Source organism: Lathamus discolor, chromosome 2 (genome assembly GCF_037157495.1).
Source record: "Lathamus discolor isolate bLatDis1 chromosome 2, bLatDis1.hap1, whole genome shotgun sequence".
NCBI classification, from domain to species: Eukaryota; Metazoa; Chordata; class Aves; order Psittaciformes; family Psittacidae; genus Lathamus; species Lathamus discolor.
In genome coordinates this window covers 57,132,766-57,148,159 of record NC_088885.1, presented here as the reverse complement: position 1 = coordinate 57,148,159, position 15,394 = coordinate 57,132,766, and the positions used below count along the sequence as shown (strand labels likewise).

Genomic DNA, 15,394 nt, shown 5'->3' with positions numbered 1-15,394 from the left:
CCCTCAGAAAGGTCAGACACAGAACTCTTCATTTCTCCAAGCAACAGATATCCATCTACAAACGGACGTATCAGTTGTCTATATATTTACTAGGGAGGGTACAAGGGAACAGAGTTTGAATTTGTGTTACTGAGCTTTTGTCTCTTACCTTTTCATTTTGCAAAAGACCACAATCTCTATAAACAAAAGAATATGTTGACAGTTTTAGGCAGGAAGATAGGAGTTTATTCATGAATAAAGTTGCCTAACCTCCATGCTGAAAGTCATGTTTAATGAATAATGTTAGCCTTAATTAACTGTCAGTTAAAGTTAAGTATTACCAAAAAAATTATCTGAAAGTCATGCATATAAAAAGGATTTTCATGCAACATTAGTTTCATGCAAAAAGTGATCTATAAATATACCTGTCTGCATTAAATAGCTTCAGAATCAAGATTTGTTTAGCTCAGAACTAAATAAAGAATCTACAAAGATGTATTTACTCTTACCTTTGAAATAGCCACCATAAATAGATTCACCTCCTTTTCCATTACCTGTGCATTAAAAAGCATGAATTAAACCTTTTGTTTCACTTATGAAAAAAAGCCATATGTAACATTCTACCAGTTTACTGCAAACCAGTACACTCTGGCCAGTTACTAGAATTACTCCTTAATTCAGTCACAGCCATGCATTGTCCTGTTGACACTCAAAATACTGAGAATGAAGATAGCCTTAGTGTCTCTGAACACTGGGCTCCAAAGGCCAGTTCTCCAGTCCTCACAGGTATTTGCTAAAGCAACAGCAGCCAGCAAAACAACAGCAAGGAGGAAATAAAAAACAAAAATGAAACAGACAACAGTAGGTATGAGCAACAATCTTGCCTGACTTGCCAAAGTCAGTGAAAGGCCACTAGAATGGAAGGGCTAAGAATGGAAGGGCTAAGTCCAGAGGAGGGCCATGAGGATGATCAGGGGACTGGAGCACCTCCCGTATGAAGACAGGCTGAGGAAGTTGGGGCTGTTCAGCCTGGAGAAGAGAAGGCTGCATGGAGACCTCATAGCAGCCTTCCAGTATCTGAAGGGGGCCTATAGGGATGCTGGGGAGGGACTCTTCGTCAGGGACTGCAGTGACAGGACAAGGGGTAACAGGTTAAAACTTAAACAGGGGAAGTTTAGATTGGAGATAAGGAGGAAGTTCTTTCCTGTTAGGGTGGTGAGGCACTGGAATGGGTTGCCCAGGGAGGCTGTGAGTGCTCCATCCCTGGCGGTGTTCAAGGCCAGGTTGGATGAAGCCTTGTGTGGGATGGTTTAGTGTGAGGTGTCCCTGCCCATGGCAGGGGGGTTGGAACTAGATGATCTTGAGGTCCTTTCCAACCCTAACTATTCTATGATTCTATGATTCTATAGCTAGCAGTTTTAAATGCTCTTCTGCTTGACTCTCAAAGCAAGATACTCCTTCACCACACTCATTTTATCAGGCAAAAAATTTGAGGACACAGTGAAGGAGAAAGACATTTTGGTAAGGACAGGTATTTCAGGGAAGGACAACAGGCTAAAACATTCTGTTGTACACTGTTGTACATACTGCAGGGAAGGAAGCAAAGAAACTCCTAGATAATATCCTTTTAGATATTTTTCCATTAAGCACTTCTAACTTATCTACTATTTTATTATTATTTCTAAACTTATTCAAACAGTTATGTCCCAGTACTAATAGCGCGTGAGCAGTGTCACCTCTACTGCAGGCACAAAAGTGAAAAGCAGTTAAAACTACAGTTTGGACTTGAATTGTTTTAATAATATAGGTGTTAACAGCCCCTAAACTAAAAGGTTTTTTCTTCTTTAACTTAACACATTTTTCTAAACAAATTATTACTTCAGATGAAGCATTTTATAATTTCAAAAATTAACAAAGAAGCGCTATAGTTCACAACAAATGAAATATTTTTATGGCATTGTAATAATTCCACACTTTCTAAAGTTACATTATAATCACATAAGTCATAACGAAGTTCCATTTACAGCATTTCAGTTTTAAACATGCATTTTACCTTCGCTGAAGTCCCCACCCTGGATCATGAAGTTTTTAACCACACGATGGAAGGTAGTGCCTTTGTAACACAGCTTCTTTCCAGTTGTTTTGCCAATTCCTTTTTCACCTGCAAGAGGGTTAAATAAAAAGAATCTACAGATTGTCACAAAATAAATTGTAAGGGTTTTCCCTCCCTACTGCTGATGTATGTAAGAGCCATCAGAATCGCAGAACTATATAAGACACCACAGTCCTACCTGTTTCCTTTTCAACATCCATTAACAGCAGACAGGATCTCTTTACAAGGAGACTCACGTGAAAATTAGGTTATTTCTTCCAAAAAACACTTCCATCCTCTCCCAAGGAAGAGTGTATTTATTAGCAATCCACTCGTGACAATTTATAGAAAATAAAAGTTTATTATAATGATGGGTTAATTACTTTCTGTGGTTATAGCTATGCTGGTATGTTAGTGGAAGCTTATACCCGACTCCTTTTCAAACCACTATATATCTGGATTTAGGCACCTGAATCCTTGGACAGAAATCTGAGCTCAAAACAGGCTTCAAATCAAGCTTCAATATAGTCCAGTCATGCAAAAATGGGACTGAGCTACTCCAAGCATGCACCTCATCTTTACCAATTCATGAACAGTGTCAGGCCACCCACTAATGCCAATTTATCCAGCACTGACCCTCACCATCTCAGTATAAAAATTGAGACTTTCGTTTCTGGAAAGAGTGACAGAACAGGGGAACAGAATTGTTTATACAAGAACAGTTCCAGAATGAACTGAATGTGAATTGTAATGGGGCAGGCGGAGGACAACGACCGAAAACAAAGAAAAAAAGAATTCCTCAAACCCTGTACTGTTACTGGGGTCACTCTTATCCAGCAGCAGAAGTCACACCAGGCCATAGTACCTGTTAATTCTTTCTGAGCCTTAGATTTTTTTAAGGAATGACACCCAGTGGACTCCTGCTGCAGCTGTAGCTCAAGCCTACTGGTGATTTTTGAGAAAGTTTCATTAACAGTTCTTCCAAAATTCATGAGAAAAACTTCACTGGGCATGTGGACGAGGGTACTGTGACTGGCAGGGCAGAGGTCCTGCTAGTAGGTTCATGAGGGATTTATACTGGTCCAGTCAAGGAACAAACAAGAGACACTTCAGATTCCAGAAAGTGAGGAGCTGGCAGAACACTGTGATTAAGGGCACTAGGTATATTATACCCTGTACAACAGCTAAAATCCCATGCAAACCATAGTGCAGGAGATAGTCTGTAATGAGAGAGGACAAGTAACCTAAAGTTCTGTTTCATCCCACCACTAATTATGAAACAGACATTTGACACTCTATCAGAGAACATTTAACCTGTATGTTCTATGCCATGTAGTTCACTCAGAAATGTTCCTGTACTTGTTACCTAGAACCAACACTCTCCTTCTGCAATCTCTTGCTCCTCCACGCAAAATTAACTCATGGCCAAATCACACCAAATTTGCCATTCTAAATAGCCAACTGCTGCCACAATGAGAGCAAAGAGACCGACACAAAACCCACTCATGGCATTGTATTTGTAGAAGCCTCTTCTTGGGGAATATAACTTATTTTCCATTACCCTGACTCTCTGTACCCATGGCTCCCAAGAGTGGCCTCCATGTGGTATTATGAGAAGGCAAACTCCTGACAAAGTGCCAAACAGCAGATGGGCTTGTGCTTATTCAATAGGTAGACTGACGGAAGGACCTGAAAATGCCAGTTTGCAAGCCCAGATGTTTCAATTTAAATGCAAGGAGCCTCTTGCTGTCAAGGCGAACAGCATATTTTCACGGGAGCCAGGTCTATTTCTGACAACAATGTCAGGCTGCAGGAAGGCTGCCCGAATCACCCCATCCTCCTCCATCTGTCTCTGACAAAAACATCCTGGCTTGCTTCACAGAGATTATAGAGGGAGCAGCAGGCAGGATGATGGGCACAGCATTTTAAATACTGGTCTTTCTCTCATGCCATATCGCTCTACCTTGAGACAAGTGAAACCACCATTTGTGTGGTTTCACAAAATGCATGCCCACCACACAATGGATGGACACAGCTCAAATCAAGTTGCTGCAAGTTCCAGATCTCAAGAGTAGACCTCTTAACTTTGTGCTTACTTTCCAATATTCTTCCAACTAAAGACAAGTTCCAGCTGAAGACACCAATAACACTTGTACAGCCAGCTGCAGAAAAGAACTGAAACAGGGATCCAAAGAAGTCAGACTTTTTTGCTTAAAAAAGTTGTTCTGCTTGTTTGTTCTGCTCCTCATTATCTCCAACACCTTTCCCTTCCTTTACCTACACCTAACATTCTTCTAGCAAAGCTGCTGTCAGGATTTAAAAAATCCTTTGGAGCTACAGAACATAAGGCTAAGACATTATGCTATCCAGTCTAATAACCGCATTTCATTTTTTATCTTTTGTACTCTATTCTGAGTAAGATAAACTTCAAATGAGCTCCCATTTTTGTATGAGAGTTGTATCATTCTTGCCCATTTTCAGTCTACCTCTAGGTATCTCTAAGTGGAAAAAAAATCTGAAAGTAGAATAAAAAGAGGGGGCATCACACAAAGACCTCAAAAAAAATGAGGTACGTACTGCACCTTCCACAGTTCATAGTATTCTAAAGCTATTCTGAATCTTCAGAGATTATCTAGAACACATAACATTCTCGGATTTGAGCTCTGACAAGATGAGCTTTAAAAAGTTAATACATAAGGATATCAACAAATTTATTTCACATAACCAGATAGCTAAAAGCTGCTGTTCACTAGAGCCAGATGTTAAAATGCTGCCTGGAAAGTCTTGCTGGAGTTTTTTAATGAATTGGAAAAGACTTATTTCATGTAAAAGGGAGAGGCTTCACTGGTATAGTTAGTTCAAGATATATTGTAAATCACTGAGCAGCCAGTTACAAATGACCAGGAGAGCACCAACAGATACTTTTGTGAAGAATGTATTTTGTAACACACACCAACTCCTGTAATAACCTAATCAAGATTAATCTGCAGTTTACAGCTGAAAAATCCCTGAAGAACAGTGAGGACCAAAAAAACACACCAAATCCTTGCTAATATTACTCTTTTTTAAAAAGCTAAGTCCTGCTTAACTTAAAAGCAAACAAACAAACAAACAAACAAACCCCCCCCCCTCCCCCCAAAAAAACACGCTTAAAAAAATGGGCTGGAAGGTGCTACATACTACCCAGACATTCTTTTGTCAGTGCTGTCCCTTTGATTTCACAGATCTCCAACCAAACAATGCCAGGTTTTCTATGGGGTCATCATATTCCCTTTTAGTCCTTCATTAGCTAAAAATGAAGATGTTTTCTCAGATTTAAAAGATAGTTCTATCTCTGCAGCACTTCCATGAACCTGAAATATACTCAAAGTTTAATTACAGATAAACAACATTTTATATAAGAAAAAGTTTCAATATATTCATTTTTATGTAGTGTCCCAAGTCAAACGTCACTATCATACTGTGCAGTGACATTAATATTAAATACATTTCCTGACAAATCCTAGCATCCTGGTAAAGAGCTGCATATCACATTTGTGTAACTTCAGTGACCAGTCTCAGCCTTGTCAATCACTTCTGCCTAAAGGAGTCCCACATTAGGGACCAAAAGTTTTTGTTCCATAAATTCAGTTTGCATTCTGTAATCATATATCATTACCACTATCCTAACTCAGTCACAGTTACAGAATACCACACTATTTCCTGCTATGCATTATTCAAACCCTCCTCAGCTCTAACAAGTCTCAGCTTTGTTTTCACCAGGAAAATAAATATCAGCACTATTATTATACTGTGGATTATACTTGTATAATAATTCTAAGAAACAATAAGAAATCTTAAATATGAGCATGCTACTTACCTGAGCACAAGCAAAGGAAGTTTTTACACGTCTTCGGACATATGTCTGAGAAAAGCTGAAACATAATTCGACCAACTAAAAGATTAAAAAAAAAATAAATAAATTAAGAGTTTTGTAACTCGTAAAAAAAAATCTTCACATAAATAAGCATATTTTGAAAATAAAATTTTCCCATAAAAAGTTATTTTATCAAGCAGAAATCATCTCAAATATGCATACATTACAACAACTGGCAGGAAAGAACAATACCATAAAAAAATGAAGATTAATATCATTACATCTAATTTATTAAAAATCCTAATTATTCCATTTTGGTTTGGAAGACAAACTTAACTTATTATTTTATCCTGTCAATTCCTGTTTTGAAAACATGTGCCATAAATACAGGTCCTCAGAGAGCTGTATCTGTATCCCCCTGTACTGTATTTATACAAACAAGTTAATAATAACATTACCACAGCTTCCTCTGTGGTAGTTACCTAAAAAGCCCTACTGACCTAGTCCTATACTGTGTTAAGGACTAGAGATACATCAGCACTCTTGGCCTAAAATCCTCTAGTTTAAAAACAAACAAACAAAAAAGATGAACCAAAATACAAAAGGCAGGCAAAAAGCCAACAGCAATTTTAGCATTAACATTCCACTTGCCAGGTACTATGAACCAAATACTACTTTCTGCCTATGCAAAGTGGGCAGTCTAATTTTCTCAGTCCAGCTACCCCCATGCTACTAGTGGTAGTTATGCTATGTACCTTCTAAAATGATTAAATACTGCTGAAGAGTGCTTTAATATAAAGAAACACTGGGTTAGAACTGATTCACATTTTCTTTTATATTCCAAGATACTGGGGTGTATGTTGCTAAAGAAAAATACCCAAAAAAAAACCCCAACTACATTAAAGCTTCAAAATATATATATTTAGCAAATAGGAAGTTCCTAAATAAGCCATAAATAAGCCACACTGTCAACCAGTATTGCAAGGGGACCAGCAATAATCTGTCAATGAGTACTACACTCTAGTGGTGTGCACTGGTAAGACTTCAAAGATTTTTTCCTTCTGTCCTGGGTTCAGCAGTAGCAGTCATTTTTCTCCTCCTTAGTAGCTGGTGCAGTGCTGTGGTTTTGACTTTCAGCCGGGGAACAGTGCTGATAACACTGATGTTTTTAGTTGTTTCTAAGTAATGTTTACTCCGACCAAGGACTTTTTGAGTCTCATGCTGTGCCAGGGAGAAGAGGAAGCCGGGAGGAAGCAGAGAAAGGAGACCTGACCCAAACTAGCCAAAGGGGTATTCCATACCACAGCACGTCATACCCAGTATATAAACAGCGGGGAGCTACCCGGAAGGACTAGATCACTGCTTGGTTGGGCTGGGTATCGGTCAGCTGGTGGTAAGCAGTTGTATTCTCTCCCCTTGTTATTTCCCTTATCATTATTATTATTGGTGGTAGCAGTAGTGGTTTGTGTTATACCTTAGTTACTGGACTGTTCTTATCTCAACCTGTGGGAGTTACATTCTTTCAATTCTCCTCCCCATGCCTTCGGGAGCAGGAGGAGGAAGAAGGGGGCAGTGAGAGAACGGCTGTGTGGTTCTGAGTTACCGGCTGGGCTTAAACCACGATGCCTTCCAGCACCACCCCCCCAAAAAAAAAAGAAGTTCAAATTCATTATATTCAATATTTTGTCATTAAGAAAAATTCTGAGAAGCTCCTAAGAAATTGCATTCCATTTTAAGCCTCTGTCCAAACATGTAATTGCCAACAAGGTGAACTGTTGGTTAAAAAAGGGGAGAAACAAAATAACACCAACCTGTATTTTGTAGTCTTGGATAAAAATTCAAGATATCTTCAGCTGATGAAATGTCTGTATTTCATAGGATTATAGAACAGTCTGGGTTGGACGGGACCTTAAAGCCCATGCAGTTCCAACCCCGTGCCACAGGCAGGGCCACCTTCCACTAGACCAGGCTGCTCCAAGCCGCATCCAACCTGGCCTTGAACGCTACCAGGGATGGGGCAGCCGCAGCTTCTCTGGGCAACCTGTGCCAGGGCCTCACCACCCTCACAGGGAAGAACTTCTTCCTAATATCCAATCTAGATTTACCCTCCTTCAGCTTAAGGCCATTCGCCCTTGTCCTCTCACTACATGTACTTGTAAGAAGTCCACTAACTACAGTAAGAAAGTTCTCAGGACTTTCTCATTACAGCAGGAAAATCTAAAAAAAAAGGTGAGGGGCAGTCTCCAAGGAATGAAGAAATAGCAAATATTCAAAGACCTTACATTAAACAGTGGTAGCTGTAACAACCACTATGAAAAAGCAGCTATTCTCAAGTGAAGAAATAATGATAAGCTATGCAGATTGAAGACTCATACAGAGAACACAATGGAGTAGACAGTTTAGTAAGAGTTATCAATTTTCACTAAAAGCAGTCATTCAGGAGAGCAGAAGGCCCATTCCCCCTCTTGCAAAAGCTCTGAACAGTACTTTAAAAAGCCACATACAGATTTTTTTCTTCCATTTACTGTGTGAAATAATATATGCACTTTCCAAAGAAAAGGTTGTCACTATCCCCATTCTACCAAGAGTAGAGAAATAGAGACGAGCTGCTCACGTACCAAGGTGACAGCTGCCAAATAACTAGTAGATGTTATTACCTGTGGGCTCCAGAAGGGACTTTCGCCCTCAGACATAAACTGCAGAAGCCTTCAGCTTGCAAGTTCCTGTCCTACATACAGACCCCACCATATCTAGCACCTGAAGCAGCAAACACCACCACTTCTGTTTTCTGGTTGAAGAATGTCATTTGAAGTTCTTGAAGATGCTAAGGCAGGAGATGGGAAAATACATTCATAACTAAGGTGTCATGATTTCAACAGCAACTTTCGCTCATGCTTTGTCACTAATAGCGTCTGGTAGCTTCTCCTGCCTTTCAACTCAAACAAATTGTTTGTAATGCACATATCTACAATCAGAAGACAAGGACCTCCATATAACCTAAAGTACTGCTTACCCAGTTTATCTGGCTATATAAAATAGTGACATGTGCTTACAAGACGCAAACCACACACATACTGCGTGTCCATCTGCTGGGTTGCTACTTGTATGTTACTTAAACTGCATCAATACAATTATCACTGAAAGCTTTTATTTTCCTCTGACAAACAGTCAATTAAATGTGCCAGAGAAAGATCAAACATTTTCACACCTTGATCTGACAAATACATATGAAACAGCAGCTGTTAATAAAAAAAAAAAAATCTGTATAAAAGTTATGCTTAGAACTTACAAATCTTTCTCATCCCTCAAACAAAAAAAATAACAGGAAACATCTAATTTTAAACTTGGAGCTGAGGTAGGTGCTGACATAACACAGTAAAGCATTTGAGATGCTATTCATCTCCTCAGATTTAGACACCTCTTATCTCAAATGATCCACCTACACTGTATAGAGAAAATTAACAAAAGGTTAAGTTATCCCATTAGGGAACAAACTTTCTACGACTAACAGCAAGACTTGACTTATAAATTAAAACAAGCAAACAAACAAATTGCTAATAAGAGGTATTCGAGTACATGGAAGTCTGCTCACAACCTACCCTGACTCTTCAGTTGGCCTTAGCCAAGAGATGAACCTGCAGAGGTACCTCACTATAAATTAAAACTAGAAAATGTTAGGATTATATTTTTAACAATGAAACTCTCACCTAACATGAGATGCAAATGTTCCAGTACCACAAGGAAGTTACACAAACTCAAAATCTTTATTTTAACAAATCAACAGGCAGGACATTTATGTAATTTGAATTTAGTGTGTTCTCAATAGAATACTGATTCTCACCAGCTCACAGCTATGATGATCTGTTCACCTATAGTACAGTGTAGATTTTACAGTACGTTACTGTACTTCTTGTGATAGCCAACACCACAGGAATTTATCCAGTCATAATTTAACATTTGCCTGTTATTTATAAAGCAATACTTTGATAATACATTCTTATTTGTTAGAAGGCTTTTGACTTTTTTAACAATATTTTTGATAGAAATTAAGGTGATGAAAGAGTATTTACCTTACTGGTAACTACAAACAGTAAGCGATGCATATATAAAGTCAAAGATGGTTTCAAGTTTGATTTCACAAAGTGCTGTATGCAGCTAATAAGCTTATAGAAACCTGAAAGCATAACAACCAGAAATCATCCAGTTCCAGGACTATTTTCAAATCAAAAGACGAGAGCTTTTCTCTTGTGTTTTTGAATCCATGATCAATTTTTCAGCTGCGGAAGAACTAGTACTTGATTCAAATTAAGTGGTAAAAATTAAGGGTAGGCATGTCCATGCTATACTGTGCTGAGGTCTTCTGCTGGCAAAGTTTAATAAAAATCAGTGAATTAAAATGTTTACACAGTGATTTCCTCCAGTTTAGCTGCTCTACTTTTCAGAAACAACCTCAGGAGCCACATAATACAAACTGTTTTCCTAGATGTTATGTTTAGACCATAAAGGTGTCAGTTTCAGACAGACACTCCCAAAATAAATCCAGCTATACAAAATTAAATATATTGGGTTTGTCTTTTCCCAGTTTCTCAGAGTAAGCCAAGTAAGAAGTCACTGAGGCATTCTTTTTCAGTATATCAACAGGAATATCCTGCTGAAGAGAAAAGCAGGGATTACAACCATTAAAACAGCAATGCGCATCCCATACAGGCTGAGTCCAGGATGCCTGTCAGAGGCCCAAAAGCTTAGCTAGACCTGCCTAAAAGTTTAAATAACAGCTCACTAAAAAGACTGTATTTTATTTATATATTTATCCCTAAATTTGTCAGCACTAAGTCATATAAATTTTAAAAGACTGCTTTAAAGTAGAAATGTAGCTACAGTTTTCAGAAAAATACAGACTTATTGTGGAAAAGGAACAGACTATATTGTAAACACCAGTTAAAACAATGGATGTCACAGTTGCCCTGAGCAGGCATCTATACCTTGACACATTAACACTTGGTTAATGCTTCCTTACCCCGCTTCACACTCTTTGCAAGGAAAGCCTCCATAAACTTAGTTCCCCAGCTCTCTACCAAGCCCAGTCTTCCACAAATACTACCTGAAGCTCCTCCATTACAGAACTCTGTGGTCTCTACTATAGCAAACATATTTCAGTACTGCACACAACAAAAATTTACTACTTACTATATTTAATAGAGATATGCAAGTGAGAGACTACACTTTTTCTTCTCCTAGCAAAAGAGCCTCATCAGTTAGATCTTCCACTTACTAATCCAATTTGTTCTAAACTTCAAAGTAAGTCTTCAGGGTATTTCATTGTGCACTGACAACAATTTTACATGATGACAGGATTACAATTTTTATTAAACCAGTTCCCTCCGAATCTACACCTCAGCTCCGTTACAGGCCTTGACAGGGGTACCCCATACAGAGTGCCCCATTGCCTCCTGCTGTACTACACTTAACTGGATTGACAATTTTTTCATGGACAAAGTCAAAGTGTTAACCTGTTTTCTGCCAATATACAACTTTTTGCCTTCAAAGGCCTAAAAGTTAATGAGAAGCCAGTTAAGAAAGGTTTCTGTCTCCAGGAAGGGTAACAAATCCCCATAAAGCATCCCTGGTTCTACTAATACAAGCACAGTATTACAACGACTTTTGCAGTGAAGCTTATTTCACATAAATTCATAGCAGCTGAAATTCCAAAATATACCAAACTTTTGCCCGAATTGACTAGAAGGAGAGAAGTAACAGAACAGCAGGCTGACTAATAAGGGAAGGGGCATACCCAAGGAAGGAAACTGAAAAGGAATGAAAAAGTAAGGAAAGGGTTAAACAATAACAAAGGACAGCAGGGAAAAAAAAAAGGTAATAAACCAAGATGAGAAGGAAAATTCTTCCAAGAATAAGAATGAAAAAAGCAAAAATGAGTAAATAATATATTTTATGATGTATAAATCTAGCTGGGGAAGGGCAGGAGGGGAAAAAAGAATCTTGGATGGCCACAAGAACTGCTACAGCAACAGACTCAGATTATGTATGCGACATCCTAGTCAGGCATCTGTTCCAATTATCACAGTATCTGAAAGACTGAAGCTCCACACAGATTTTTGCACCAGAGAGTAGAGAGAGAATTATTTAAATTGGCATCTGCTGCCATCCCAAGATTCTTGGAATACTGTAAGGTAGTTTACTCCTATGTGCACGCTGTATGCATCCAAATCCATTGGCATGGGGGCCCAAAAGGAGGGAGAGGTGCTGTTGGTGTTAGTATCAAGATAAACACTTATTTCTGATTTACTCTCCCTTTGCTCTTCAAAAATTATGAAGCATAATGTACATTTATAAAAAATGCTTAACAGGCAACTTATTAAAAGCAGTCTAAGTTTAGACTTAAAAACAGATGCAAAGCCTTCAAAATTTGACCCACTGTGGGGGGGAACATTTTTGGACACCAAACAAACTACACTGTTAAATATGACACGGTTGTGTATTCTGCAGGTGAAGAGATGTCTCCAATATGTTAAGACGCATGTCTGCTTATTCTCTGCATTTTGTGGGGAGATGTTAGTTTGACTGTTCAGTGTAGACAGGGTGAAAGCAATGTCTTATCTCTTGGCTAGCAAGAAGATGCAGGACTGTTCTTTTGCCCAGTTCTTTCTCCCCATATCTAATAAAAATGAGCCAGCAGAACAGCTTATTGTATTACAGTCAAATAAACAAAATGTTAACTTCAAAATCTGCTGGCAGTTTAAAAGTTAAAATGAATACCTCACTAGTATCAGCAGGGAGAGTACATCTCACAGTTAGTGCTTCATGTCATCTGGAAGCACTGCTTTATCATTCCCACTTGATTCAGCTTTTGAAGGTCATCTTACAGCTAGAAGAGCAACGTTTAAGCTTTTTAAATATAACCTTAAATCCTGAGGCATAGTTGCATAGTGAATTCATACACAGACACCAGAATAAAGTAGTATAACCAGATTGCACCTAAGTCCCATACCAATATTTTATAAATCGGCACATTTTCCCGCAAAAAATACAAGCCATTAGTCAGGTGGAGTGAAACCAGCAGGGCTCTGAATTTGATATACACTTTTGAGATCCCTGTTACTTTAAAGGGACAATAAACACTGACAGCCACAAACACAGCCAAAGCCCTCTGTCTGCTCCAGGTAACCAAAGCTCTGCACCACCAAGAACACTAACACTGCAATTCCTCTCTGACACCGCTATCAGTTATCAAACCCAAATAGATGTGAGGGAAAACAAGGTAATGCACTTTCACTCACGATGCAAAGCAGAAGGCTGAGGAGACAAGGCAGACAACAAGGGATATCATGAAAGAGCAAGAACACATACATAAAGGGCAGAAGAGAGCAGCACAGGGAGAGATTCTTCAGATGGAGAGTCAAAACAAAAAAACCCTAACAACGATTACAAGCAAATGAGATGAATAATGAGTTGTCTTTGCTATAAAGCAATGCCATTAAGCTAGCATTCCTAAACTGGAAACCTACCGAACCTAAAACCTTTTTAGTAAAAGTCTTATTCATAGTAAAACTAAATTTAAAGACACAGAAGACGTTAAAAGTCCATTCACATTAACTTTTTTCTCCTCAATAAAAGTGTTCAGAAAAGGCACAGTTAAATAACTCAAATAGGAGTGACACCAGCAACAGATTTATAGATATGCCCTATCTGAAGCTTGAATTCAGATTTCACTGAAGCTTGAATTGAATGTCTTTTCAAATGAAAAAGCAAGTTAAATGGGCTACAGCTACATTTGAATGCAACTGAAATTTGAAGTGCAAAGATACAAACTTATTTCAAAGGCTTTCAGAGAAACATTGAAGCAAAAACTGAAAGTGAAAGCATAATAAAGCCATCACATTTCTTAATTTTTCTGAGATACACAGCAGCAATATAAAGCATTTTATGCGAGGCAACTCGTATGCATTAACAAATTCATGTTCAAAGACATGGATAAGTAAATCTCCACGAGCATTTTTACAGAGAGAGGGAAACAGAAGAGGGAATCAAGTACCTATTCCAGGATTAAAACTCACAGTTTGCCCCTAACAGGCAGATTACACTTCCCATAGGGAAAATATGAGTTAAGAGATAGATTTGTTTGAATTATGTTTCTTTTTTAAAGCGGCCACCTGATGAGACATTCTGTGCTCCTACAAACCATGGTCAATTCCTTATTTACACTCACAAGACTCATTTTGAGCAGGAGGAGGAAAGATTTTTGCCAGCTGACCTCCTGAGGTCCCTTTCCGATTTTAATTACCGTATGATTAAAATTACTTTTCCGAGTACCTTTCCAGTTTCCTCACGACTTGCCCCAGTTTTCCACAGCTTATAGAACTCTAAAGGTACAATAAATAACCAGGCAGCACTTCTAATAAAGGATGCTCTTGAAAATGGTGTTAGCCTCACAAAGCCTCTCATGTACAAGACTAAAAATCTGTCGTGAGAGAATTAAAAACATCCAGCACACTGGTAAACATCAGAAGTTACTAAAAGCTAACTCAGAAATAAGATCAATGGACAGACTCATTGATAACGGCTCGAGCGCATTAAGGAGGCAAAAATGTGGTAAACCCCATCCCAAATACGACACTTCAGACAAGACTCGTGCCAGAGACACTGGCCTTACCTGGCTCCCGGTTGATCTCTATCTCGAAGAAGCACTGAGGCCGGTCCTGCACCCCCATGGCCGCGGGCAGCCCTGCAACCGCTCGGCCTCGCCACCTGGACACAAAGAGGAGCGGCGCTGGGAGCCGAGCCCGCCCCGCCGAGGGGTAACGTTACACGGCCGCAGCGCTGCCAGAACTCGGGGCACCACCTTCCCCTCCCACTCCCCCTTCAGCCGCCGGCTGCGGGGCCGCTGGAGCGCGGGCGGCAGGGCACCGGGAGGAGGCCGGCGAGGGGAAACCACCCAGAGGGGAATTTCCTCCTCTCACAAACATGGGGGAGGTGAACACGGAGAGGGGGGCGCAGCCCCGTCAGCGCTGCCCGCCCTGCCTATCTCCTCCCCCGGGAAGGGGGGCGGCGGCCGCGGCCTTACCTGGCAGCTCCGGCGCTTTGTTCGCTCTCAGCACCCCCGCCCTGCGCCCCGCGGCCGGCAAGCGCCGCCGCTCCCCCCCAGCGCCATTAGCCGACGGGCCCCACGGCCCGGCCGCCCGCCCCGCCCCGGTACGGCGCGGCACAGCGCGGCCCCGCCTCCAGCTGCTGCGGCCCGCCCCCGCCGCGGGTTCCCGCTGCCTGCTGTGAGGGAGCGGGGCCGCGGGGATGGTGGGGCCGGGGGCAGCGGTGCCCCCTGAGGGGCGAAGCGCCCGTGTGCCCTTTCGTGGCCGGGGTGAGGGGTTTACAGCACCCGTAAAGTCGTGATCCCCGTGGGGAGCGTCCCTCCTCGCTGCCCTGACCCCGAGCTGGCGTGGATGTGCAGGACGCTG

General features: G+C 40.4%; 1 protein-coding gene across 7 annotated transcripts in view; it reads right to left on the bottom strand.

Moving 5' to 3' along the window:
* The window catches only part of NKTR (natural killer cell triggering receptor), a 52,313-nt gene extending 37,240 nt beyond the window's left edge, over positions 1-15,073 (bottom strand). For all 7 annotated transcript variants that reach the window (XM_065666920.1, XM_065666921.1, XM_065666923.1 and 4 more), the window contains exons 1-5: positions 15,007-15,073; positions 14,596-14,690; positions 5,931-6,005; positions 2,033-2,140; positions 489-533 (exon numbers count right to left, since the gene is read on the bottom strand). In XM_065666920.1, the coding sequence (XP_065522992.1) occupies positions 489-533; positions 2,033-2,140; positions 5,931-6,005; positions 14,596-14,653 (286 nt within the window). In that variant the 5' untranslated portion in view covers positions 14,654-14,690; positions 15,007-15,073. The remainder of the gene's footprint in view (positions 1-488; positions 534-2,032; positions 2,141-5,930; positions 6,006-14,595; positions 14,691-15,006) is intronic.
* Between the last annotated feature and the right edge of the window lie 321 nt (positions 15,074-15,394).